The 24,525-nt window shown below is 44.2% G+C and overlaps 1 protein-coding gene across 1 annotated transcript in view; it reads left to right on the plus strand.

Moving 5' to 3' along the window:
* The window catches only part of CCDC6 (coiled-coil domain containing 6), a 113,855-nt gene that overhangs the window by 38,860 nt on the left and 50,470 nt on the right, over positions 1 to 24,525 (plus strand). The window contains exon 2 of the mRNA XM_082425603.1: positions 17,997 to 18,146. Coding sequence (XP_082281729.1) covers positions 17,997 to 18,146 — 150 coding nt within the window. The remainder of the gene's footprint in view (positions 1 to 17,996; positions 18,147 to 24,525) is intronic.

A 24,525-nucleotide genomic window follows, 5' to 3' on the forward strand; every position in this document is an offset into this window, starting at 1 on the left:
AACCCTTGCTCGAGGTTAAAACTTCTCTCCCTCCTCCCTGAGCATCTCCAGACACCAACAACCCCCAAGTCACAAAGCCAGTCTTCTGTTTAACCAAAGCATTGTGCCTTTCCCCTCTTCAGAGGGGTTGGCGTCCACAGAAAGTCAGCGTAGAGGCCAAACCCCTAGACACCTTGGAAGGAGCAAGCGGAGGGTGAGTGGAAAGTCGATTGGCTGCCATCTCCTCGCCTGCAACTGCACAGGAAACCGATTCAGCTTTGTAGCTGCCAAAGTAGGAAGCAGTTTGCTTACATCCCCACATCTAAACTGCATACGGAAACGTGCTGGAAGGAATATCCAGCCAGAACAGTATTAGGCATTGTTGAAGCATGTTCATTGTAACAGTCCTTATGGCAGAAGTATTGGAAGCATCTGGGATGTCAGGGAGATGCCCATCAGTGAGATAGGACATTCGTGACATTAAAAATTATTAGAGGAACATTTAGTCACAGAGAATTCTTACAATATAACAAGTGAGGTGAAGGGATACAGTTTACCTGTAATGGGAACCAATTTTGTCAAATACGTAAACATAAGGTCTAGAAAGCATGGATAAGCATGGATAGCAGTGTGTTTGCTAATAGACTACTTACTTGCTTTGTACTTGGGACTTTTCTACTTTTCTGTAATCTCTTCTTTTCCTTTTTTTCCCCTTCCTCCCTTCCTCCCCTCTAAGTCCTTTGGTCTAGGGGCCTGTTACTTTGTAACAGAGAATTGTATTCTCTTATATTTAATCACAGCACTATCCTCATTGCTGCCAGTTATCAGCTGAGTTTGGGGGATGCCATAGGGGTTACTGTTCCAAGCCAGGTAGGATGCCCAGCACCCCCAGGGCAGAATGGTGATGAAGGAAGAGGGATATTTGCCTCTGGTTCTCGCTTCCCTACTGACCAGCCCAATTGCTTGGCCTCAGTTCCTCCGATGACAACAGGTTTTCCCTAGAGTCCCTCTTGAGTAGGTGACTGGTTTTTCTCAGCTGCTGTGTCATAAGAGATTGTCTCACATTTTACAGAGGGCGGAGTGTAGGCTTAGGGGAGAAGGAAGTTTGCGGAGGTTCATTAGACATTAACAGCAAAGCCAGGACCAGAGCCAGGACCAGGGCTGACGTCTCCCCGGGGCTGCTGCAGTGTCCGTCCATCTGCTGCTGGTTGGAACCCCTGGGGCCCACCCCTCGGAGCTGGCCCAGTGTGCCGGGAGAGGGGCTGGGCGTCAGTAGTGTAACTTCCACTCCCACCCCGTTTTTGTTTTTGTTTTTGTTTTTGTTTTTGTTTTTTTCCCCTGTGAATAGAGGACCTTCACTATTTCTGTGCTGGTCAAACAGAACACAGGTGGGGAGTACACAGGGGAGGGGTGCCTTGTGAAGGGGTGTATGTGGGGCTTTCCTGGGAAATAGTCCAAGGAGTCTTCTCGGCAGAGGGGCCTGGCCTGGGGTGTCATAAGCATCACACACACCCAGTCCTTGGCCTTAAGTTGGGGTCCCCCATAGGGGGTCTGTGGAGAGTCTCACTTTTTCTCCAGCTCCTTCGCTGGAATCCACCCTCCCAGTGCGATGGGGGACTTGGTGCTGGAGAGAGGGGTCTGGAGAGCCCCCAGTACGCAGCCCAGGTTTGGGAAGAGGGCTCCCGTGCCCACCGCCCAAGGGGCCGAGGACCACGCGGGGTGCCGAGGGCTGCCCATCTCCTCCCCTCTGCCTGCTTTCCTTCCCCCGGGCCGGGCAAGAGCAGAGGGGAGGTGAGCAGGGCCGCCAACCTCTACTGAGTCCCAGGGTCCTCAGGGTGGGGTGGAGAGAGGGTCTCGGCCACCAACAGACACTGTAAAGTTTGGTTTAAAACAATACCTTAAGTTGGGGAGGGCTTCCAGCCTGCGGCCGGGATGGGGAATGGAATGAGCAGGGGTTACGGGAGGCGACAAAGGAAAAAGCCAACAAAAAGTGTTGGTTTTTGCTTCCGGCATAAGAGAGGTCTTTGGTCATCTGTGTAAGTGGCGGGGACGGGGAAGGGGTGCTGGGGGCGGGTGAGGGACCTGAAGGCTGGGGTGGGAGTCCTGTCGGGTCACGGCTGCCACCGTATTCATCCCACCCGCCCCTCAAGCCTGGTTTCAGCCTGGCCTTTCCCCGGGACACAGGCAGATGCTCCCCGCGGTCCTGGCGCCACCCGGGGCCCCAACTCCAGCCTCAAGGGCAGCTCGGCCGCCTTCAGCGGCTCCACCTCCGCGAGGCCACCGGGCACAGGCCTCTTCCTCTGCTCCCTGGCCTGGGGGGCAGCGCCCAGCAGACGGGGGTGGGGGCCCAGCTCAGCCTGCGGGGAGACCCGGAAGCAGGCAGCCCTGCTCCCACGGACCCCCCCAGGGCGCTCCGCTTGTCTCCCCTCACCCGCTGTGGCTTTTGAGTGGGCATGGCTGACGGGGCAGGTTTTTCCTGGGGCTGCTCTAGACTTTAGCTCCCCCCAGCCCAGGCCAGGGCCGGGGTAGGAGCGGGGGTGGAGTTATTTCTTCACAGTACAGGAAGGTGGAAGGGAGCACAAATTCCCCACCCCGCTTTTTAAAATGAGTATTAGGTGATGCAAATGCAATCTTGGTACTGGATTTTGGAAATCCTTTGCCTACAAGTCAGTCCCTCCCGGGTGTGTGTGGGGGTGTGTACACGTGTGTGTGTGTGTACACACATAGAAATGCAAGGTGAGTATTCATTTTTATAGTATTTGATGCCTAGTATGTACAAGGCAGTGCTGTCTGCCTTGTGGATGTCGTGTGACAAATTAGTCACTGAACAACTCCGGAGGCACTGTTAACATTGCTGGGGTGCAGTTCTATTAATTTTTAAAATATTTATGATGGTTTAGATAATTGATACTTACATGCATTTATATAATATAGTAAACTTTTATAATTTATATTTATTATTAAATAAATGCGTTTTATATACCCTTGTTAAATAAAACTTTATTCGTGGTGGGATCATAATACACATGCTCTAGCCTTTTGCCTTTTTAATTTCCTACATCTTGTGGGAGCTTTTCATTTCTAAACTTAGATCTGCCTCTCCTCTTGTACTGATGAGTTTTCCTTTCAGGAATTGTATTAGTTAAAGTAGATGCTAAACTGCTGAAAGGGAGACACCAAAATCCAGTGGCTTCGAGTTTCTTTTGCACCCACTTAACAGCCCGGGGCTCGGTGAGGTTGTTCACTGGCCGGGGGGTAGCCCTGGCCTCTGGGGTGGGAGCTGGCTCCTGACCGCCAGGTCTGCTTCCAGCCTGTGGGATGCAGGAATGAGCCCGGATGACACGCGCTTCCTTCTTGAAGAAAGATGTGACTCCTGAGTCGTTGCCCGTCACTTCCATTCGCCTCCTGCTGACCAGAAGTTAGTCTCGTGGCCGCACCTAGCTGGCGGAGAGGCTGGGAGATGTAGTCCAGTGGGTGGACATGTGTCCAGCTAGGGCGTGGGAGGGTCCTGTTAGCACAAGGAGGAAGGAGCGAGTTAATGCTGGGGGTCCATCACTCACCGTCTGCTGCCCCTCGAGCATTGGCCAGCAGCGGTGACAGGCCGGCAGGAGGCAAGTTAGAGCTGCCGAGTACCAGGCCGTGATTTGGCAGTGACAGTGTCTGTGAAAGCAGATGTCGGGGTGTGAAAGGCTCTGAAGGGTCTGGAATGACTGAACTGTGAGTTCCTCCAAGAGCAGTGACAGTGCCGTCATCATTTTTTCTGTCATGAGAACCCTACTTGATGCTTTGACCATCAGCTAGCCAGCAGAGGAGGGGAGGGAGAAAAGGTCCAGAGATCAAGAAAAGGTTTTTCCTGCATCTTAGCGTGCGCCTGTTGACGCAGCGTTTGCGCACTTGCCCTATGCCAGGTGCCGTTCTGGGCTCTGAGGCCGCATCAGTCCCCAGCAGACCCAGCTCTGCACCCTAAGCCCACATTCTGGTGAGGAGTGGCAGGATGGCAAACAAGAAAGGGGGGGAAAAATTCCAGTAGCAGTGGATGCGCCGATGAAAAGAAAGCAAGGTCATGGGATGGCAAGCAACGGGGGGCTGACTTTAGGTTGGGTGCAGGGACGGCCCCTTTGGGGAGGTGGGAGATGACAGGTAGCCAGCCTGTGTGGCAGAGGGTCTAGCTAGTGCCCAAGTCCCACCACAGGAATTGTGAGCATGGCGTGTGTGGGAACAGATTTGCTGGTGTGGCCCGAGCATCGTGAGCTTGGCTGGGAGAGGCAGGCGGGGGCTCCATCACGGGAGGGCTGGCGGATTATGGGAGGGAACCGCTATTCCTGAGGATGGCGGGAAGCCTTTGGAGGGCTTGAAGCAGGGCAATGAAGTGATCAGTTTTCTGCCTCTAAAAACACTATGGATGTAGGGTGGAGCGTAGACTGTATGAGAGGAAGAGTGGGAAGAATCAGCAGGGCCAGCTAGGCGGCTGTTGGAAACCTGAAGAGAGGTGGTGGCGGCTAGACCAAAGAAGAAGAGAACGGAACATTCTGGATCTGTTTCAGTTAGAAACGGGGCTTTCTGGTGGATTGAATGGGCCCAAGGCAGCGAAGGAGAGAAAAACCAAGGTTCACTCGAGATGTGCTGGGGATTGGTTCTTTGAGGTGCCTTTATGATCTCCAGTGGGAGCTGGTGAGGAGGGAGTCGATTAAGCGTCTAGAGACCTGGGGAGATTTTTCTGGCTAAGTGGTCTCAGGTCCATCTTAGGTTGCACTTGAATTCCGGACTTTGGGTTATAGCTTGTGCCACTCCAGTCTGCAAGAAACCAGGCACAGGCTTCCAAGAGTGCTGTCCCAGTGGAGTCATCCAGGATGTACTTAAGTCCCCCAGCAACAAGTTTTGACAGCACATGTGAAATGCTGTCTACCAGGGAAGCTCGTTAGAGACACAGCACCCAGACTCTTTCACTGGGGACTGGTCCTGTAGGCACCCTCTGCCTAACATGTACCAGAATTGTACCATGTACCTGGTACATGTACATGTACCAGGAGTCCTTTAGACTCCTAAAGGAAAGCAGGTGTTCATCACAAACCATTTTGTTTGTAAAGTTTTGACACAGTGAGCCACTTTTATCAGGGTGGTGGGAACCCTTCCCAAATCCAAGTGCTGAGTCACCAGCCAAGGACCGCCTTGTAAACAGGCTTTCAAAGGATAGAAGTTCGGCCTGCTACATTAACTCTTTTCTACACATGGAGAGTGTGACTTTCCTTATCCTGCAGTAGACTTCTTCGTAGACTTGAATCCATATCCTCACTGACCTGCCTAAGGCAGACCTGTTTCCCTGGGCTCTTTGACATGTCTCTCCTTAGCCCCCGACAGCTACACCTTTATTCACTGTCTGAAGGAGGAGGGGAGAAGAGCTTGCTGTCAACACGCAGGAATGATACATACACGTACACATATGCTGTGTGTGCCACCAGGAAATATGTGGTCTCCTTCTTGTAGCAGCAACGGTAGGAGCAAAAAGTGGCTCTTTTGCAGTTCTTAAAGATTATCTGTCATTCACCTAACATTTACTTACTTTGTTCAGGCAAGGAAATTACAGGGTATCTCCTTGCAAAGATGAACTGCTTTGTGATGCTCAGTCACTGTGTGACAGCACAAATGATGTTGGCTTTAGTAGCAAGTTAGTGGGTTTGGCTTCTGGAGCTTGGTTCTACGTCCCCTGTCCCAGTAGAAGACATTGTTCCTGGATGGTGGGGTAGGACATAGAAGAACTAGGCACTTTGGAACCAGTCCAGGGTTGAGGATTGTAGCCCTGATACTTAGTAGCTTGGATCCTTGGGCAAGTTGCTTTACCATTCTCAGCCCCTGTTTCCCCGTATATGATATGGGGCTAAAATGTGTGGAGCCAGTGTGTGGATGAAATGACAGCCCATATGGAAGAGGCTGCTACAGTGCCAGAAATATAATCAATTCTTTAACGTTGACTGCCTTTATCATTTATTATAGAAGAGAGTCCAAAGAGTTAAATATTCATTTATAAATAAATATATATATACACACACACACATACATACACACATAATATAAAGTTTGTATATTTGTATACGATTACGCTCCTCATTATTCAACAGGTGTATGAGTGCTTATGTGCCAGACCATTTCTTCTGTTACCGTGGTGGATACAATACTTAGCTTTTTCTTCTGTGCATCTTAATCTCATTTTAAATCCCTTGGTTCTTCAGGCTATCTTATAGAGCCAAGATCATCCTAAGGCCAATTGCTGTATGTATGGATTAAAATGTTACTTTTCTTTAATTGCTAGAAGGATTATATACCCCTTCAGGGCGGGGACAATGTCTGTTATTCACTGCCATGTCCACACAGCGGTTACCATGTACGAGATACTCTGTCATGCGTGTTGAATTAAATTTTAAAAATCTAACGACTGTAGTTTGCTCTTACTTGTCAGCGGTTCTGGTTGGGAACTTATTATTGGGGGAGGGGGGAGCATATGGGGGCGATGCCTCTGGGAGTAGCAATGAGGCTGACCCCTACCGTGTCAGAAACAGTGGGGATGTGGTTAGAAGCACAGGTTTCCTGATATAGGGAAGCTTCAAGTTAGGCATATGACGAATCGTGCGTGGCCAGTATTCAATCTGGAATCATTCATTTGCAGTCAACTTTACCTTCAGGGTGAAATTGACTGCCAGTGAGTTCATTCTTTGCTTGAAATTTTGTTTTGTTTTGTCGTTTTTCATTTCCTTCACCATTTCTTATTTTTGGGGACTGTCTTGTATGAGGGGAAGAGTGGAGGAGGGGCGGATCCCTCAGTCTTTCTGTCCGGAATTGGCCTGCCTTCCTGTTCCATAGAGGTCACTTGCCCACAGCTCCCCCTATTGATTCTTCGGCGTAGAGCTTGCTTGACTCTGCACAAGTGGCAACGGAGAAGCAACACGCATTTCCCAAGAATGTCGAGCTGTAGACACTTCATATCCCTGTTCTCCGGGTCTCCGTCACTGCCCTGGCGCCAGGTTGAGAAACCTCAGGGTGTTTGGGTGGAGGTAGAGGTATGGAGGGTGTGGCATTGGTGGTTTACTTGTGAAAGAGAATGATAGAGACCTCAGTTTGTTTTTTAAAATTAATTAATTAATTAATTTGGCTGCGTCAGGTCTTAGTTGCAGCACGAGGGATCTTTGTTGCAGTGCACTGGCCTCTCTCTAGTTGTGGCCTGCGGGCTTAGCTGCTCTGCGGCATGTGGGATGTTAGTTCCCCCACCACGGATCGAACCCGTGTCCCCTGCACTGGAAGGCGGATTCTTAACCACTGGACCACCAGGGAAGCCCCAAGACCTGTTTTAAGGACACATCTTCCAAGGGCAATGCATATCTTCCCCCATGGCTTTTGAGCCAAAATAAGCCCTGGAGATTATTTACCTGTTGAATGTTACCTGTTTCCGTGGAGCTCTTTATTTTTTTATTATTTTTATTTTTAATATATTTATTTATTTATTTTTGGATGCGTTGGGTCTTCGTTGCTGCGCATGGACTTGGCTTTCTCTAGTTGCGGTGAGCGGGGGCTACTCTTCGTTGCAGTGCGTGGGCTTCTCATTGCGGTGGCTCCACTTGTTGCGGAGCACAGGCTCTAGGCATGCGGGCTTCAGTAGTTGCAGCACGCAGGCTCAGTAGTTGTGGCTCATGGCCTCTAGAGCGCAGGCTCAGTAGTTGTGGCGCACGGGCTTGGTTGCTCTGCGGCATGTGGGATCTTCCCGGACCAGGGCTCGAACCCATGTCCCCTGTACTGGCAGGCGGATTCTTAACCACTTTGCCACCAGGGAAGCCCCGTGGAGCTCTTTAAATGTGATAAAAGAAAAGCCTTCAACGCAGACGTAGAGAATGGACTTGAGGACACGAGGAGGGGGAAGGGTAAGCAGAGATGAAGTGAGAGAGTGGCATTGACATATATACGCTACCAAATGTAAAATAGATAGCTAGTAGGAAGCAGCCGCGTAGCACAGGGAGACCAGCTCGGTGCTTTGTGACCACCTAGAGGGGTGGGATAGAGAGGGTGGGAGGGAGACGCAAGAGGGAGGGGATATGGGGACATATGTTTATGTATAGCTGATTCACTTTGTTATACAGCAGAAACTAACACACCGTTGTAAAGCAATTATACTCCAATAAAGATGTTAAAAAAAAAAAGTCTGGGCTTCCCTGGTGGCGCAGTGGTAAGGAATCCGCCTGCCAATACAGGGGACACGGGTTCGTGCCCCGGCCCGGGAAGATCCCACATGCCGCGCAGCGGCTAGGCCCGTGAGCCACAACTACTGAGCCTGCGCGTCTGGAGCCTGTGCTCCGCAACGGGAGAGGCCGCGACAGTAAGAGGCCCGTGCACCGCGATGAAGAGTGGCCCCCGCTTGCCACAACTAGAGAAAGCCCTCGCACAGAAACGAAGACCCAACACAGCCAAAAATAAAAAAAAAAAAAAAAAAAAAAAGTCCTTTTGTATGTGGGTGTGACAAGTAGAAAAGATTTTAGGAGTGGAAGCATAGGTTTCACTATTATTTTTAATGCCTTTTGAAGACCATGTTTTAAGGATGGTAGGAGAAAAGAAACTGCATGGAAAATAAAATAGATTTCTATATTTCTTTTAAAAAAAGTTGGTCCACACAATGTTCACTGCAGCGCTATTTACAAGAGCCAGGACATGGAAGCAACCTAAGTGTCCATCGACAGATGAATGGATAAAGAAGATGTGGCATATATATACAATGGACTATTACTCAGCCATAAAAAGAAACGAAATTGAGTTATTAGTAGTGAGATGGATGGACCTAGGGTCTGTCATACAGAGTGAAGTAAGTCAGAAAGAGAAAAACAAATACCGTATGCTAACACATATATATGGAATCTAAAAAAAAAAATGGTCATGAAGAACCTAGGGGCAGGATGGGAATAAAGACACAGACATAGTAGAGAATGGACTTGAGGACACAGGGATGGGGAAGGGTAAGCTGGGACAAAGTGAGAGAGTGGCATGTACATATATACACTACCAAATGTAAAATAGATAGCTAGTGGGAAACAGCTGCATCGCACAGGGAGATCAGCTCAGTGCTTTGTGACCACCTAGAGGGGTGGGATAGGGAGGGTGGGAGGGAGATGCAGGAGGGAGGAGATATGGGGAGATATATATACATATAGCTGATTCACTTTGTTATACAACAGCAACTAACACAATACTGTAAAGCAACTATACTCCAATAAAGACGTTAAAAAAAAAAAAGGAAAGCCTTCTGTTAATTTTTTTTTTAATCGACGTGAAGATCATGGATTTAAGTTAATCAGTGATGTGAATCATAAACACAACACTGATGTGGTCCTTTCTCCCTTTGCATTTCTGTCCATATATCTCTGCATCTGTCTAGCTTGTGAGCCCTGTTCTTACAAATCTGTGTGACTTGAGACAGGCACCGATATTTTTTGTCTGATCTCTTTTTACTTATTGCTGATAGATCTGAGATTACCCATGATAATACTGCAGGACCCGTTCCTGTGTTGATAATTGGGAAAATGGGTTGTTACTTCGCCAGGAGACTGCATTCTCCAGTGCTGTCAGCAAGAGAGGAACTGAGTTTAGAGAGCAAGTATATCATGTAAGCTTAACAAGAAAAAGGCTTCTGACTGTACTGAATTTGGTGGTCATTACCAGTGCAGATAGTCTTCCCACTTAGATCTGACTGCACACACTAACCACATTCTAGAGTTGCTCCTTTCCCGTTCTAATCCGTTACCAAAAAACCTTGAGAGATTTTAGGAAATCTGTGCCTTCAAAAGAAAGGAAGAAACTGTGAAAAAGGGAAGTATTCTGGCTGAGTGTGGTCACTTGAAAATCACCAGCGCAGTATGTGACGGCTCCTCCCATTAAGACGTGGAGTCTATTTGAATCTATTTCCTACCCCTTGATCTTGGATCATCTCGCTCAGCTGAACCTCCAGCTGAATTCAGCCTCGTGAGTGAGCGCCATGAAACCAACCAAGGAATCACCCACCCATCAACCTATAGAATAATGACAAATAATACGTAGTTTGGGGATGGTCTGTTACATAGCAATAGGTAACTAATAGAACGAACTCGTTCTGAACGAAAATACTCAGGCAGGGATCCTATTATGCCTTCCTGTCTTCTCAAGGAAAAAAAAAAAAAAATCAGGGTTAGGAAAGAAGTCTTTCACATTTTAGTATAATTTAGCAATCAATCTGATTGCTTTCTTCAGCAAAGAAAGGGCTGCTAGGTGCTCACAGCTTTGTTTTGTAATGGAAAGAAGGTCGCTGATTTGGGGGCATGATTCATTTTGGGGAAAGGGTGGTTTGGGAGTTATACTGGAGTGGGGACTTAACAGCAGTTTGAGTATACTATGGATCTGGTAACTGTTGCAGTAGGAGAGGAAGAATTTTGAGAGGAAAAATGAGAAAATACCAAAGAAACTTTTTGAAAACTGTCTAGAACAGCAGTCTGTTGCTAAAGAAGGGGCAAGGGTGTGAGTATTGTGCTCTACCCCCAGAGCTGAACTTGGTGTAATGGTGAGAGACTCGGAAACCAGATAGGGTTGGCAGATTCTGCAAAAACAAACACAGGATGAGGAGCTGCGTTTATTTATTTATTTTTGGCTGCGCCCTGAGGCTTTTGGGATCTTAGTTCCCCGACCAGTGACCTGGCAGTGAAAGCACCGAGTCCTAACCACTGGACCACCAGGTCTTTCATTAGATTAGTTTTGGGATATTCTCAGATTGCATATGTTTGTAGAGTTGAAGCCACCATCTCTTCAAATATGCTCCTCTCTTTTTCTCTACTGTTACTCATCCTAGTCTTTAGTTAGTTGTGTGTTACATCTTTTCATTTTCCTTCTTGTGTCGATTGATGTCTTTCACATTTGTGATCCTCTTATTTCTTTGTGCATGTTTTAGGTAAAATTATTTTATAGTTTATGAGAATTTGAATGTCTGAAGCCTTTGCTTATCGTGAGGATAGGGTAGTTGGTGTCTGCGCGTGGAATCGTAAACAGATAGTTTCTGTTAACTGATGCGTAGTGGTTTGTGTCCCTGATGTGTGGTTTTTGTTTGGGAACTCAACATGGGGCCCTTCCACCTTTGCCTTCGCTATTTCACTTGGCCATTTCTTGCTTGACGTCTTTTTATGACGGTACATACAAACCATGTTTTTTAAAAAATGGTTCCACTATGTTCCCCCTGCCCCCCCGCCCCGTGGATGTGCCATAATTCTGTCCATTTCTCCTTTTAGCTAAATGGGGATTCTGTTAGATTTCACTGTTTTCTCATGAATCATCCTGTACGTGCCCCCTCCTCAATCTTTTTTGTAAATATCTCTTGAGTGCTTACTCATGCGAGGTACTAAGATGAGCTCTTGATGTGAATTATGTTACTTTATCTTCATAACCAACCCAGAAGGAGGTGCCATTATTTTCACTTTACAGAGGAGAAAGCAATGGCTCAGAGAGGTCCCATGGCTCCCCTGGGGGTCACACAGCTGGAGGTGGCCATAGGCACCTTGCACACCAGGCGGCCTGACCCCAGAGTCTGATGGTGTATATGCAGCCGCCCCCACCAGCCACACTCTTCAGAGTTTGGCCTGTGGACCTGTACTCTTTGTCACCGGGAGATAAATTCTTAATCCATAATCCATGCAAACATTTAGCAGCTTCTCTAGCAATTTCTCATTGCTCTGTATCCAGGCAAGTGACCAGTGGACTTATCTTCCTGAGCCAGGCGTGGACCAGTTTGGGTGTTGTTGAATTCATGGGGCGAGGCATGTCTGTGGAGCTGTGTTCTGGTCATGTCTAATAGGACGTGCACAGAGGGATGTGTTGTTCCCTGCAGACTGGTGGTGAGGACTGGTCTGTCACTGAAGCTGGTTTGAGAGGCGCTGTAGCTTGATGAAACTCGGTAACCATTAGGGTCCTTTTTAACATCGAGATTCTCTGAGTTTTTCTTGTCCTGAAAGTCACCCTTTGTTGCCGTTTGCTCTCTTGCCCTCCACTCCTGGAACAGTGGCCTGGGCGTAGTGTCTGGGGCAGAACAGCCCAGTTGTGAGGGCTAATAATGATTCTTTTCTGGCCCCTGTGTACTTAGTGATTTGCTGGCAATACTGGAAGGAAATAAATAAGTGCCTTCATCCATCAGCTATTAATTGCTTTTACTGCGGGCTGGTATGCAGTGTGAAGGAAGCACAAAATTACCTGGTGCTTTCACACACTAAATAGAGAGCTGTAATACTTAGGCATGTAATTGACATCACCTCCCTAGTTCTTTTTTTTTTTTTTTTTAAGTCACATTTTTGCTGTTTTATTTCCCTAGTTCTTCTAATAGAAGAAACATAGGTGTGCACTTTGGGCTTGTCACATGTATCACTTGTCACCCACCCCTGCAGTACTGCCACTTAAAGTGTTAGCCAGTGCAGGACCACTGCACCATAGTGGTTTGTGTTGATAAACCCATGGGTATGACCGATGTTCAAGCAAATCCTACGAGAGGTGCCAGCCATCAGTCATGAGCTCTATTGAACGCCGAGCATCTCCCAGAACAATTGATATGGGCAGTGATGCACCTAATAAATATGACAGGAGAGAAAAGAACCGAGTGTTACTCGGTCGCCTGGCTTGGTGCTGGGTGGTTTCTGCTATCCTGACAGTTTGGTTTCAGATGCTCTTTCAAACTGAGGTGTGAAGATCGTTAAAATTTGTATTGTAAGCGATTAAGCAACAGGATAATAAATTTAAATAATTAGAATAATACATTTAAATAGGTTCCGAAATGTAAGGAATTTAAATAATTAAAATAATAAATAGAGCCTGCCTGGATTCTTAAGCATTAGAGCTTCAAGGTATCTTATTATTTATTATGATTTTTTGTTATTAAAGCAAGTCAGCATTCAACTTAAAAGTAAGTTTTTAAAACAAATGCAAATGTGTTATCTTGGTAGGCACTTGAACTTTCTCTTGATTATATCCTTTACCCATGCCTGCTATGAAATAGTGCCTATATTTTTTTGCTTTGGAAACTGTCCTTTTTTTTACTCTTGACAGATGATGAGTTGCATCATTTTACATAATTTTGGTCTTGGGTACTTGAATTTTCAGCAGTGCTATTGTTGAGAGTTTTTGAATTCTCCTTTCTGTACTAACCCTTGATCTCCAAAATACCACTGGTAAAGAACAGAAGCACTAAACAATCACATGGGAATCTCCTATCAAATTTGTGCCCCAGTCATGATAGCAGTGGGTGAGAATGATTTCCTTATCAGAAAATTGTGCTCACCTAGAGTATGGTTGCCTCAATATGTGGTGACTCAAGAGAAAAGAATTTTTTCTAAGTGTGTGTGTGTGTGTGTGTGTGTGTGTGTGTGTGTGTGTTTCCCAGAGGACTTGGTAAATTGGTCCTGTCTCTCCCCCCTCACCCTTTCCTTTTTTTTTTTTTTTAATTCGACTCTTGGAGGATGGGGGAAGAGTGATGGAGACTTGCTTTGTACTCTAGACCTCACATCACTCTAGACATCGAGTGATCCCTGCTGGATGAGGGTCAAAGTAGCAGACACCGATAAGTGAATAAGGTTATACCAACATTCACTCTGCTTCTGAACATAGCAGTTAGAACCTTATTGAACATGAAAATATAATCACATTTTTAATTGAACTGTAGTTGCTGTGCAATATTATATAAGTTACAGGTGTACAATATAGTAATTCACAATTTAAAAAAGTTATACTCCATTTATAGTTATTATAAAATATTGGCTATATTCCCCATGTTGTACAATATATCCTTGTAGCTTATTTTATATCTAATTGTTTGTATTGCTTACTTCCCTACTCCTGTAATACCCCTTCCCCCTTTCCCTCTCCCCACTGGTAACCACTAGTTTGTTCTTATATCTGTAATCACAGGTTTTTAAAAATTTCCCCCCAGATTTTCCCAATCTTCAACTCTACAAACATATGCAAAACAAAGAGTTCCTAATTTTTTGGTTCACATTTTCTTTTGAGAGTTTATGGAATTATAGGCAAACCTTGATTTTAAATTTTAAAATAAATTTTAGCTTTGGAAATATAGTTTTATTTTTGAGTTTGTTTTAGGTATGCTGAGATTTTAAAGCATTGCAGAGAAAAGGGAAATACATTGATAAAACTGATGAGATTCCATGTTAGCCTGTTTTATCTTTGCTCTGTCTACCTGCCTGACCCCTAGTTCCTTGCAAATGGCACGTGGCCTGTTTTGCTCCTAGGCCGTTGTCTACCTAGCTCTTGGCTTGGGGGAAATAAATTGGAAAGGTAATTTGTTTTACGGCCTAAATAAAAAGGCCTGTTTTGGAGTTTAGGGGAAGAAAAAGCCAGGATTTAAGATTAAGATTGAGAAGATAATGCACAAAGAATGGGAAGAAATCTGCAGGGAGAATTCCAAATGGATGCTTCCTGCTTGTCTGTGATGCATGGTGCCTACTCTGATGATCACGTTTACCCACGGTTGTCAGTACACTAGAGCTGGTCTTTTAAAGATTTAACTTTTTAATTTATTTTTGGCTGCATTGGGTCTTCGTTGCTGCACTTGAGCTTTCTAGTTGCAGCAGGCAGGGGCTACTCTTCGTTGTGGTGCGCGAGCTTCTCATTGCAGTGGCTTCTCATTGCAGTGGCTTCTCTTGTTGCAGAGCACGGGCTCTAGGCACGCGGGCTTCAGTAGTTGTGGCTCACGGGCTCTAGAGTGCAGGCTCAATAGTTGTGGCGCACAGGCTTCGTTGCTCCAAGGCGTGTGGGATCTTCCCGGACCAGGGATCAAACCTGTGTCCCCTGCATTGGCAGGCGGATTCTTAACCACTGCGCCACCAGGGAAGCCCCTGGAGCTGGTCTTTTAACCAATTTTCTCTGGGGCTGTGTTGGATACAGCACCTTGTCTTTTGTCCTCATTTACGTGTTAATTTCTAACCGTGCCCCGTGACCAGTTGGAAAAAAGGTGAACTGGGGTTTTATGTTTCGGGGGCCTGGAGTCTTGCCCTCCAGATGTGTGGTTTTTCTCTGGGATGACAGTGGGAGCCAGAGTGACAGTCCCCATGCTAAACCTTAGCAAAGGAAGCCTTGAACAAAATCTGTGCCAGGCCTGCTTAACCCCTTGTTAAGCTAGAGAGGCTTTAACTAGCTTCCACAGAGCAGTTCCTCATGCTGGTGATGGGTCCTGAGAGTGGAGTTTTCTATGAATGGGCTTTGCCTGGAAATAAGTGGCTACTCTAAAATGGTGAAGAATTTTGTTGGCTAAAGCTCGAGTCTCTCACACCATCACTCACTTTGGAAGGCACTTTCAGAGCAGATCTAGCTCGAACATCACTCTCTCCGAATCCTTTTTATTGTATTTATTTTATTTTTTGGCCGGGCCGCGAGGCATGTATGTGGGACCTTAGTTCCCTGACCAGGGATCGAACCCACGCCCCCTGCAGTGGAAGCGCGGAGTCTCAACCACTGGCCCACCAGGGAAGTCCTCCCGATCCTTTTTATAATAAATTTGCTACTTTCCCTGGGAAGAACTGCAAAGGAAACCCAGTGCTCTGTGAAATACAGGACCCTGTTAAGTATTAGAGTTTTTTCCCTTAATCTAGTTAGAATTCACATACCATAAAATTCACCCTTTTCAAGTGTACAGTTCGCCGGCTTTTAGTATATTCACCAGGTTACATACCCTGTTAGCACTGTCTAATTCCACACCATTTTCGACACCCCAGAAGAATCCCTGTACTCAGAAGCAGTCATTCCCGGTTCTCCCACCTCCACCCCTCCCAGCCCCTGGCAGCCACTAATCTATTTTCTATCACAGAGTTTTGTTTTATGATACACTGAGACCTGTTGCCCCTGTAACTTAATGATTGGATGAAATATGGGAAGGGTGAGGGGCCGAGGCGGAAGATTCATGAGTAAACTCTTAGGGCCTGGCCTCGTATTCTCAGCTTCTCACTTCTGGGTCCTTGTGCACAGCGGGAGGTGGTCTGCTGGGCCTCTGAGTCTGGTTCTCTGTTACTGCCTGTGGGTAAATTTCCCAGTCATTGAAAATAGGGAATGCCTGGTAATACGCAAGAAGCTGAGTCTGACTTGATAAGGAAATGAATTTATGGCAAACCTTTTGAAATCTAAGTGCACAGTCACCTGCAAAGGCATTCCAGTTCCCCTCTCTACCTTTTTTGTCCTGTAGCTTTTAGAATAATCAGAATTCAAATCATATAGAACTTTGTCAGTCAAAACCAGAAAAACAGGTAGCTCAAACAGATTGCGGGCTTGGATATGTGTGTCAGATATGCCTGAAAGAAATGCTTTGGATTGCTGCCCATTGCACTAGGATGAGATCTTGAGGTCTGAGAGTTTTGAAGCCGAGTTGGAGGTTAATTTAAAGTTGGAGGGGAAGTGCCAGTCTTGGGCAGTGTTCCCTTGACCATGGAGTAAAGGGTATGACCTTGAGAAGTGCTAATGAATTACAGAGTGTGTAAGGGCCTGGGAACCTAGGGCCTGCTCCCCGGATGTGCTTGGCTGGTCATAAAACCTTATTAGCTGAGTGAGGTGTTCTTCGCCGTTCACGTCTCCCGGCCTATCCCAAATGCTGTCTTAAAGGACTGGACTGCAGTACTTCCTCCTGAAGTTTCCATTTTCTACATAGCTCTGTTTTTCAGTCTAAGGACACGTGGCTTTCTTTGGCAGATTTGCTTGGCAGGCAGTTCCAGGCCCTGGCATCCTTCATCTCTGCTGCTGTGGTGGGGAGCAGGGAGGATGGGCTCCCCAGAAATCAGGGCTCTCAGGGCGGCCTGGGTGTCGGGGAAGTCAGTGCGTATGTACAGAAATCCAGACCAGCTGAGTTGGGAGTGGTTGTCGGACCTTTTACAATAAAAGGTGGTAACTGTTTAATGTAGGTGCCCTTTTGTCTCCTGCCCTCTAGCTCTCTTGTATTATTATAAGTGACAGGTACTGGAGGCTTGGAATTGATGCAGTTCTCCCTTCCTGGACTTGGCAGATGAAACAGGAATGCATTATTGGGGATTAACACATCAAAATGTTGCAATTTAAAAAGTACTTTAAATAGAGTTGAGTCCATTTGAAAGAAGTACCCTTTTTCTGAAAAGATTAATTTCCTTCAAGGATGGCTGGTTTTTCTGTTTATTCTGTTAGAACATGGGTGGAGGAAGGGATCTGCAGAAAAATATTTTCATCTCCATTGAATTATGCCTGACCCCCCTTTCTTCTGTTTTTAATGCTCAGTAATGCCTGTCCGTGCCCTCACCTCCAGAAAATTCCCAGTAGGGAAATAAATAAGTGAAAAATGACACTCTCATACATCCTTACCCTTCACTCCCTGGATTCTTGCTGCTTTGCAATTAACTACTTTTTAGCCGTTTGCTGTATTTCCTTCCAGCAACTATTCAACGAACATGAAAATTAATCTATGTCTCTCTGTATTGCTTTTTAAATTGCATATCGAAACCCTTTCAGTAACATCTTAAAGAGGTGACATGATTTTACGATTTCACTTTTAAGCGAGAGGTACTTCTCTGCTTCAGTAAAAATGTTGCCTAGATATTTTAACTCTGAACCTTTGGGATGCGGAGAGTTGTAGAGAGTTGTCATGAATTGATTGCATATACCCCAGTACGGGACCCTTCTGCCCTATACGAGAAGAAGCTTTCTGTATTCTGGTGATTGACTTGGGATGGCTTCTAAAAATTGCAAAACAATCTTTGTTAATTTCTTTGGAATATCTCTTTAAGAAGAGGGGCCATGCATAATACAGGGAGGCCCTTTGGGGTAACAGATTTGCTTTTATGGTTGCTACTGAGTTCCTCTGTTTTGTGCTTCTTGGGGTATATTGGTTCACAGTTAAAAATAGAGCTCTAATTAAAATGGGTGCCCTCTCTAGAAATAAGAACTATATTTCAATTAGTAAATTCCTGTTTCCTTAACATATTTTTTTGTTCTCTTTTATTTTTTTATTTTAACAGCAAGCCCGGGCTGAGCAGGAAGAAGAATTCATCAGTAACACTTTATTCAAGAAAATTCAGGCTTTGCAGAAGGAGAAAGAAACTCTTGCTGTAAATTACGAGAAGGAAGAAGAGTTCCTCACTAATGAGCTCTCCAGAAAATTGATGCAGGTAAATTACTTTTTCTCCCCTCTCATCTTCCCTGCCTGTTTTCTTCTCTAGGAAAAAAATGACTTTGATACAGCACTTCGCTTGAAACGTTTGCTGATGAGATTGTAGCTAAAATTCTTTAGAGATTAAAAATACCTGGTAAATATGGCAGCAGTGTAATACTCAAGACTGTGGTTCTGTGGTTCCTAGCTCATCTGCTTAGGTAAGATATTTTATACCCTGAGCATTTCAAGAAATTGCTGATAAGCCTGAAGCCTTAGCACAGGAGTAAGTGCTGTATGCAGTATTTTGGAATTCTGAGGATTAACACCAAATATGAGATTTCTTTTCCTTTAATGTTGAATCTGTAATGAATACATAAACATTTTTGGCAAGCAGAAGTGGATCTTTTGCACGAATATATGAGGACACAAAGGGAAATGTCAGTTTGGGGGGAGAAAAAGATATGCATCTGTGATAGTTAAAATTTTACACAATCGTGTTCAGATGGGTGAGTAATATGTTACTGAACAAATAACAAATGTTGAAACTTAACATTTATCACTAATGGTGTATAGAAGACAACACACAAAACATATAGAAGTTTTGATTTTTCTAGTTCAGAGATTCTCCTCCTCCCCTTCCTGTTTAGTTTGGTTTGGTTTGGTTTTCCTCGAAGCTTACTAGTAAAGTACAAAAGTAAAATTTGTTTAGGGCAAATATTTTGCGGTTTATTTAATATGAACTTGAGAATAAGTAGGACATTGAGTTTTCATTTTTTAACAAAGCGTGTCCAAAATAGTGGGCAGGTATAAAATTTTGCAAGGAGGACCACTATTACCATTTTGTCAGATGGCCGTAAAAGGTAGGAATACGTCCTTGTATTTTTCTTTTCACTGGTATTACTAACAATTTCACTCATTAATTTGATTGAAATACATATTTTAGTGAGATTACAACAAAAGGATATTTGGGGCTTTTAAAAATCTTCCTAAATTCTTCTCTTACCTTCTAACATATGAAATGTTAGAAGAGAAGACCAGAAACCTTAGGGTTAAGACCATGCAATGGTCCAGGCAACTTTTACCCCATCTTTCTTTCCTTCTCATTTTCTTACCTAATTACTGAATAAAGATACCATTGCAGTCTTGTACAAAATTTGATTTATATGGTAGCTGATGGAATGTGAGGGATAGAAGTACCCAGGCATTATTGTCTAGCAGAGATTTATGGTGAAATTTCTGCATTGAAACTTCTTCTTTATTCCTGTGTATTCTGATTTAGACAAAAAACGAGGAAGAAGGTTAGTTTGACCTTTGACTCTACCTCACCTTGGCAGCATTAGATGAATTATTCTGCATGTTGCTTCTAGAAATATAAGGATGCAATCGATTATGGTTTGCTTTTCTGAGTTTAGTGTGTAATCAGGTGTCCTAATTTTTAACACTTCAAGAAACATTTTTTGGTTTTCAACTTGCATAGTCGTTGGTATTTGGAGTCTGATTAAAGTACATTATAAAGCAGTCAAAGCCTAGCCAGATTATACTCCTTTTCTCTGTAAAGACTCATTTTCATTCTGAGTGGTCTGTAGAGTGTAGTTTATAACTAATCTCTCATTCGCTTATTATCATGACCCACCTACTTTCCAAGGACGTGGACGTCCCTTAAAATAAGCTGCTGAATAGAGTGAAAGCACAAGAGACGTGTGCAACAGAAAAGGAGGTTAGTTATAGAAATATACTTGGCATAAGGACGTTTGAACTTAAAATTTAAGCTCTGAGCATCCTACAAATAAAGCTATAACTTGGAAAAACATAGTGATTTTTTTCACAATTCTTACATTAAAAGAAATTGGTTTTACTTGGTCAAGAGAAAAAATTTTTCATATATTAAAAACTTAAATCTTTTTGAGGGGCATGGATCTTTCTAAAGATACTGAATAATAAACAAACTGAACAACACAAGAAACTGTTCTTGCCCAAAGTAGCCTGTCATGTGGAGCGCTGGCGTTCACATGGCCGGGTCTTATGTTTGCCCTCAGTCAAAACAAAGCGTCCGGTACGAGGGTGCGAGTCTGTTGTTTCGGGAGCTCTAGGTGGGCCTGTAGCTCGTCAGTGGTCTCACCTGTCGAATCTGGACAAATGGGTGGTCAGCATGTCTCTGAGACAATCTCTCATGAAGCTCAGCTTGGTCCTTACGCCATATATATATTTTGTTTTTGTAGTAAAATATAAATAACATAAACAAACAAAACAAGATTTGCCTTCTCCACCATTTTTGAGTGTATAATTCAGTGGCATTAAGGATTGTACATTCACATTGTTGTGCAACGATCACCACCATCCATCCCTAGAACTTTTTCAGACTGAAACTCTGAACCCATTAAAAAATAACTCCTCATTCCCCACTCCTGGTCCTTCCTTTTCAAAGGACACGGTTGGCAGGTAGTTTGAGGTTGAGGTCTCTGGCAAGTTCTGGAGCTATGTCTATTCTGTGGCATGGTAGGTGATCTCTCACTTTAGACGCCAGATATCACAGCATGCCATTTTGTGGTAAATACCCAAGAATCCCTCTTACTGTTGGCCAGTTGGAAGGATCTTGTATAGGTGCAGGGAAGAAGAGCTGTAGGCCTACTGTACCCATCCCCCAGGCTTTCCTGAAGGATTTCAGCCAGTCCTTTGTTGAAGGCTCACATCTTCTGCCACCCAGTATGGTAGAACTAATCTCCATCTGGAAGATTTTTAGAGTAATTGATTATCAGTAGACTTTTCCAACTGTGTAATTACTTCAATAAGACTCTCTAGGATGCTTGCTTCTGGATAAGACCTTGTTATGATAGCCTACTAAGAGAACCTGTGTTGCAGGTGATACTGATGGACAAGGAAGTAAATTGACCTGTTCACCACGGAAGTGTTTAGCATTTTTCACCCAAAGGCTGCTTAGAGGCTATTTATGAAACAATTTTGGTTTTGTCATTTGTTCTATGGCCATTGTCTCCGATAGTGATTGAACAGTGCTTTTATATGCATTTCAAAGGAATTCTTTGGTCCTGAGAACAAAACGACATTATTACTATAGAGGAGATACCTCCCTTCCCATCTGCTATGATAGAGGTGGTATCTAATACCTTTAAAAACTGAATCAAGTTTATTTAAGTGTAGATGAGTGGAAATCCCTTTGCCCTTTTAGAAGATCAAGTTTGGAAGATAGCTTAAATGTCTCCAAATATGTTAAGCCCACCTGAAACAAACAAAAACACACACACTCACAGAAGCATGCAGCTTTCCTCCCTTGTTTTTGTATATATCTGCAAGATAGTTACCTTGATTTTGTGAACACTCTTGTCTGAAAGATCTGCATCCTTCTGAGCCCAGACCGTGGGATTGATTGACCTAATTGGTGAAAATTGTCTGAAAAAGAGCTTTCTAGTCTAATGCCAAGCCTATATTAGAACTAAATTCAGCCCTGGAATGCCTTGAAGAGAGGTTTTAGTTTAATCATAATTTGTAATTAAAATTTATAAGAAATGTTTTATGAGCAAACTCTTCAGAAGAATTTGATATATAATATCTATGTTAGAAAAAAAGTCTAAAAGACTATTCTCTGAAATGTTAGCTGTAATTATACTTGGGTGCTGAGCTTATAGGTTATGTTAATTTTCTTTTTTTTTGGTCTATAAAACTTTTTTTATACAGCAGGTTTTTATTAGTTATCTATTTTATACATATTAGTGTATAGGTGTCAATCCCAATCTCCCAGTTCATCCCACCACCAACCCCCCATGTTAATTTTCTTATGCTCCTTTCCTTCTCATTTTGTAGAAAGCAATGTGCGTTACTTTTGTAATCAGAAAATATCTTACTTCCTAAAAAGGAAACTTAAAAATTCTGATGCCTGTTTTGTCCTTACCTTTTGAAACCTCCTTCTGTGTCACTCACTTTTAGAGCTCACAGTCCTGCAGTTGCTACTGAACCAAACTTTAGTCTGCTTACCTGATGCACAAAAAAGCTATTCCACTGATACCAGGTTGTGGTGAAGGAAAGTACAGCGTTTGTTGCAGGGCACCAAGCGAGGAGAACAGGCAGCTTATGCTCAAAAGACCTGAACTCCCCGATGGCTTTTAGGGAAGGGTTTTTAAAGACAATGTGAGGGGAGAGGGTTACAAGGTGCATGATCAGCTCATGCACAATTCTCTGGTTGATTGATGGCGAGGTAATGGTGATGTTTCAGGAATCTCAGTCATCAACCTTCTGGTTCCAACCAGTCTGGGGTCTATGTGTGCTGGTGGTCAGCATGCAGCTAACTTCTTCTACCTGGTGGGGGTTTTAATATCTGCAAAACAACTCAAGGATATGGCTTAGGATATTATTTATAGCCCTTGAAGAGGAACTAAAGGTCCTTGACTTTGTTTTATGGCTAAACTATTATTATTGTCTTGCTTGACTGTTTTCTCACTTCTCTGATTAAATTTGCTCTTTGGAACTCAGAGAAGACCAAGGAGGCTAAAGCTTTTCTACAAACCAAGAGGCAGGGGTTGCAGCAGGGACGGGGGTAGGATGGAGATCTCTCCCTGGTAAGGCCCTGAAGGGTCCTACTCGGTTTCACTATCATAGTTGCATCTGTTTGTCATGGACAGCAATGCACGGGAGCTCCTTGCAAAGTCAGGCTCATTTTGCAGTGATGGAAGATTCTGGACTGCCCAAATCATTAAGGGCTAGCATAAACAGAATGCTCTAATGATTGGCTTAACTGTCTTGTCACTCTTGATATGATTCATTCCATTGGCCCCTCAGTCTTAAAACTTAAAAAAAAAAAATCCTTAATTCCGCTGCCTAACTGTTAACCACCAACCACCCATCACCAGTGCCAACTGGAAGATCTGTTGTTGCTGAGATTGATAGTGGTTTTAGCACTCGTGGATTTTCTCCTCACTTTTTTGTAAGCCCAAGACATCAGGTTCACTTCCTGCTCTTGGGAAGCCCTGTTCAGTTGTGGCCTACACTCTTCTCAACCAATACCACTGCCAAAAAGTAATGAATATTTTTTTAAATCTTTTTTTAAAAGGCTGGAACAGGAGTGAGATAAGAGTACTAGGTATTATATGTATCTCTGAATCTTTTCACTCTAATCCAGTCAAATTTTAGACCTTAAAATAACAGATAGGTTTGTAGTTTTGTTCTTTTGATTCACACTTGAAATTGGATCTGGTCCTCAGAAAATAATGCCACTATAGCTATAATAGAAATTATTGTACTCATTTTCTTTTGGGGGAGGCACATTCTTATTGATGATTGAAAGCACTTATGAATAAAGGTTTCCTGGATTTCTTGTTAAGTGGCATGGCTTATTTTTGCTATTATTGACTTGGTCCCTGAGGTGAAAATGCCTCCTGGAATTAAAGCATTTGCAGTTTCCTAGCATCTACGGAAAGATGATATATGGAGGGAAGGAAGGAAGTTGTGGGCAAAAACCACTGCTGAAGCCGCCAATACCAAATGATGTATTGCCGAGCAGTTCGGAATGAAACTGAGAGGAAGGATTTCAGTAAGTCCCCAAATCTGCCTATTCATCTAGGCAAAGGCTTACCTTCATTTTCCTTCTTCCTCTCCTCCCCTCAGTCTGGAGAAGTAGTTTCTTCTTCCAATACCAAGTGAATGGATGCAGGATTTTTCTGCAGTGTGCACTTCCCTAGCCCCTGCAAGGCTGTGTCTCTGGGCAGCAGGAGTGTCCGCAGGCATTAGAAGTGAGTGTAGACCCCCAGTTCCCTTCTCAAGCCTGTACACCAGAATCTGAGGCTTTTTTTTTTTTAATATCTTTATTGGAGTATAATTGCTTCACAATGTTGTGTTAGTTTCTGCTGTATAACAAAGTGAATCAGCTATACGTATACATATGTCCCCATATCCCCTCCCTCTTGCGTCTCCTTCCCACCCTCCCTGTCCCCCCACTCTATGTCGTCACAAAGCACCGAGCTGATCTCCCCGTGCTATGCAGCTGCTTCCCACTAGCCATCTATTTTACATTTGGTAGTGTATATATATCAATGCTACTCTCTCACTTCGTCGCAGCTTCCCCTGTGTCCTCAAGTCCATTCTCTACGTCTGTGTCTTTATTCCTGTCCGGCCACTAGGTTCATCAGTACCGTTTTTTTAGATTCCATATATGTGTGTTAGCATACGGTATTTGTTTTTCTCTTGCTGACTTACTTCACTCTATATGACAGACTCTAGGTCCATCCGTGAGGCTCCCTTTTTTTACCTCAAGTTCTCCAAGTCACTAAGACGGCAGTGCAGTGATTTTGTTTGTTCAGGCAGCAAAATCACATGTCAGGGTGATAAATATGTATGAGACTCTGTTTAGTTCATTTTAAAGGCACCAAGGCTAACACTGCCATTGCATC

This window comes from Balaenoptera physalus (assembly GCF_965194825.1).
Source record: "Balaenoptera physalus genome assembly, chromosome: 14".
Taxonomy (NCBI): Eukaryota; Metazoa; Chordata; class Mammalia; order Artiodactyla; family Balaenopteridae; genus Balaenoptera; species Balaenoptera physalus.